The following is a 3,844-nucleotide window of genomic DNA, read 5'->3' on the forward strand; positions in this document are numbered from 1 at the left end:
TTCGCAAGAGGGGTCTCTCTTTGTGGATTGGGCAGGCACTCAAGCCACGAGCATGCCGAGTACCATTTCAAATCGTCACTGCACTTGAATAGCTCAGCTGGCAGGCCGTCATTCCCAGTAGTTTTGTTGTTTTTCAGCCGCGAAATTACTATTCGTAACAGTTGGGCGGTGGGGGCAGGTTCATCTCCTGCACTAGTTTCAGTGAGGTTACTATTCGGTAGGGAGGATGTTCTTGAGTCGGTACGTAGCCTAACTTTCTGGGGGAGAAAATTGGATCTTGTTTTAGTGGCAGTGCTAAGCCCGGCCTAAATCGGCTAAGTTAAAGCTAAGCACAGGAAACGTGGCTGTTTGGGCCAGGGGGAGAAAAGTGTTAAATAAGTGGTTTTAAGGCAAAAGTGAAGAAGTAATTGGTTTCGTGTGGGGTATCTTCGCAAATCGGACATGTGTTAAGTCGAGTCTGAATAAGTAAATGTTAAGTCTGCTACACTATCCAAACTTAAATTGCGGCATTGCGCTAGAGTTAGCTGAAACACTTGGCTGCAATTGGTGGTCGATGAAGGCCGATGACGTTATTCCTAACGGTCAGCATTTCAAGTTCTTCGCAACTTGTTTTGAACTGCTAATTTTGATTATGGAACATACATACATACACACATCTCGCTTCCCTCTTCAACTCGATCGCAGCGCGTCCCCCTAAGCGGCGCTATTTTTCTCTGCAGCGGCGAAACATTCTTCGTAGAACGAGTTGTCCCTTATAGTAGTTTATTTCATTTAGCACTTCACGACACAACAGACAATACTAAAGAAACTTATTTACGCAATTTGGCAAACTCAAAATTGCTTTTAGACCCATATATTCTCGGTAAATGCGCTATACACGCATAGTCGAAAAATATTTCGATACAAATTGACCCACCCTAATGTACATATGTATGTATATCGGTTGGATAAATGGTTCTCTCGGGAAGCAGGTGTGAGCGCCGAGTAGAGGCTTGCTGATCGAATGTTGTATAAAAAACGCATTTCTCTGTGAAGTAGTTGTAAACTTTCAAAATCATGAAGCATGTAATATAGGTACACAAAAATATTTGTATTGGTTATTTAATACATAAACCATATAAAATATAATTACTTAGGACATGTTTTTATACCATATTTTTGTTATTTTTTGCACAGCTCAAACTCTGTTGAATAATTGGGATACTCACAAAAATTGTAATACTTAAACATATCTACATTACAGTGCATCACTCTCTACACAGCAAAAAAACAAACTGTTTCCAATCGGAAATATAAAATGTATTATATATTTTAAGACCTCCGGTCAAAATATTTCAGAAAAATTGTATGCTTCACGTGAGCTAGACCTATTTGAAAATACCTTTAAAAATATTTTTTTTTTAAAAATCACCGTAAATGATAGATGAGTTTAAGCTTTTAAAAATCCCCAAAAAAAATTTTGCAAATTTGATCACGAAATTAATATAATGAGATTTTACGAGGTATTTTCAAATTGGTCTAGTAACTGTTTTTTTTTTTAAATGCATATGAACGTGTCTGCATCAAACCTAGATCGCAATGGTTCCAGTATAACCGCCATTACCGTTATATAGATACATATCTATGGCCTAATTTTTGGTAATACACATTTTTTAATGTTTTTTTTTTTTGAAGCTCATTTTCCACCTAGCCGCTCGCCAACTCACTGCAACAGCAAATCTGTTTCCGACGCATTCGACATTAAATCCTGCTCCAATTGCGTCGTTGTTGCTGCCGTCTGATTGAGAAACAAATCAAAATCGTAACCACCATTTTGTGCAGCAACCGAATCCTTTTGATTCGTTAAAGTTTGCGGATTGGACATAAGATCGACACCGAATAGACCCAACTCCTTTAAGAGCGTTTCATTATTTTCCGCACACTGACTGTCCGCCGCGTCAAGATCGTCTAAGATGCTTCCCTTCTGCTGTACATTCATTACGGGCGCTGGTGTTTCCACCGCCTCTAGGCCACAAACAACTTCGGTGCTCGACGCGCGTAGTGTATTCGCTTCAGTGCGCACGTTGCTCTCCTCATCTTCTTCGTCCACGTCCTGGGGCTTCAACGTGCTGGACTTGTATTGGAAGTCAGTTTCTTTGAAATCAACCTCGATAGGGAAAAGTGGCGGCAAGGCGTCCATGCGCTCGACCACTGAACGATTCAGTTGCGCCAAACTATCAAGCAAACTGCGCAATTGCTGATTGAGATCTGTAGCATGTTTGCACTCCAGCAATTCCATCTTCTCCAATACATCGGTACGCAGTTTGGCGAACTTGTTGCGCGCGTCCTGGCGACAACGCAAAATTAGTCTGTATTCATAGTTGCCCGTCTCGACGCGATAGAGCGGCTCTTGCAACGCAGCAAAGCTATGCTCCTCATCGTCCATTTCCTTCACCTTCAGACAGTACGAGAGATAAGTAAATTTCGCATCGGCATAACGGCGCACAGTCAGCTTGGTGTCCGGTATCGCCTTGTTCAGGTACGTGCCCAAATCGGAGAGTACTGGCTTGATTTGTTTGATTATGCTGAGACCGTCCCTTTCGAGATTTCGATGAAATTCGCCAAACATGCGAAATGCCTCAGAGGCGCGTTGCTGCGGTTCGCGTGCGCTAATCTGTGTGAAACAATCGCCGAAGGCTTTGTAAGTTTGCAGCAAATCATAATAGGCTTTCAGCATGCGTCGCGCATGCTCCACCAAGCCTTTGTACATCAGTTCGGTTCCCTCAAGTTCTTCTAACCGTTTTACCAGTGAATCATTGCAAAGGATGGCGCGCGAGAGGCGCAAAGTATCTGCTGTATTACTCGACATATTATCCACAATGCGATGCTTCAATTTCTTCAATATAATATCCAGCGATTTGCCCTGCTCCGGATTGGCATGCAGCTTGTTGTAGTGTATGCTGACAGTTGTAGTGGCGGCTTGTATCATTTTAGCCACTTCCACCTTGGTTTTACCCTTCACACTGACCGAGTTGACTGCCAACAGCTCATCGCCGCTTTGTAGAGAACCTTCACGCGCTGCGGGCGTACCATCGAAGACCTTTCGGGATGGAAGGATGTATGTATTAGTATTAAAGCTATTAAAAATTAACGGTTTTAATTCTAAGCTTACTTGTACGATGTATAGACAGGGACACATTGGTGCACCACCTCCAATGCTGATGCCTATCAAATTACTTTGGTCCTTGGTAATCACCACCGAATTGGTTGTCACAGTCATGCCCCTGTTTGCCGCAGTTGGATAAGTAAAATAAAGTTGTGTTTTATATTTTGAAGAATATTGCAGTTATTCATGTAAAATGATGGTGATGAGATCCCTAAGGGCTAATTATGCTACGGTATATAAGATATGATTTTAATGAATTGGACATTTAGGAGGGTACAAAACATATTCATACATACATATGTATCTACATACACACTATTGCATGACATGTAAAATAAAAAGTGCTTAAAACAATAAAAGCCATAGATGAAGAGGAGGGTAGAATATATGGGTACATTATTTGCGCATGTATGTACTTAAATACTTAAGATCTGGGTAATCAAAGTAAACTATCTAAGTAATATAGCCAATTACTCGTAGGTACATACTACATATGTACATTAGGGTGGTCAAAAAAAAAATGTATATTCCATGCTCACGAAAATTTGTGTTCCTTTCGCCAAAAAATTAAGTTCCATTATAAAGTCTAATGGTGATTTCGTTTCTACCACAAAATGTCGCCTTTTTTATTGCCACATCACATCATTTGAAAATGTTGAACTCATACAATTTATCTATTTTTTCCCGTGTTTTTCATTT

General features: G+C 40.7%; 1 protein-coding gene across 1 annotated transcript; it reads right to left on the reverse strand.

Moving 5' to 3' along the window:
• Positions 1-1,408: 1,408 nt before the first annotated feature.
• LOC118741173 (PRKCA-binding protein-like) lies at positions 1,409-3,263 on the reverse strand (the record flags this gene model as incomplete). The annotated part of the gene is given in 2 exon segments (XM_036473048.1): positions 1,409-3,079; positions 3,152-3,263. Coding segments are annotated over 2 exon segments (1,489 nt in total), but the record flags the coding sequence as incomplete, so codon positions are not given.
• Between the last annotated feature and the right edge of the window lie 581 nt (positions 3,264-3,844).

Source organism: Rhagoletis pomonella, unplaced genomic scaffold, assembly GCF_013731165.1.
Source record: "Rhagoletis pomonella isolate Grant_MI unplaced genomic scaffold, Rhpom_1.0 Rhpom_scaffold_00006, whole genome shotgun sequence".
NCBI classification, from domain to species: Eukaryota; Metazoa; Arthropoda; class Insecta; order Diptera; family Tephritidae; genus Rhagoletis; species Rhagoletis pomonella.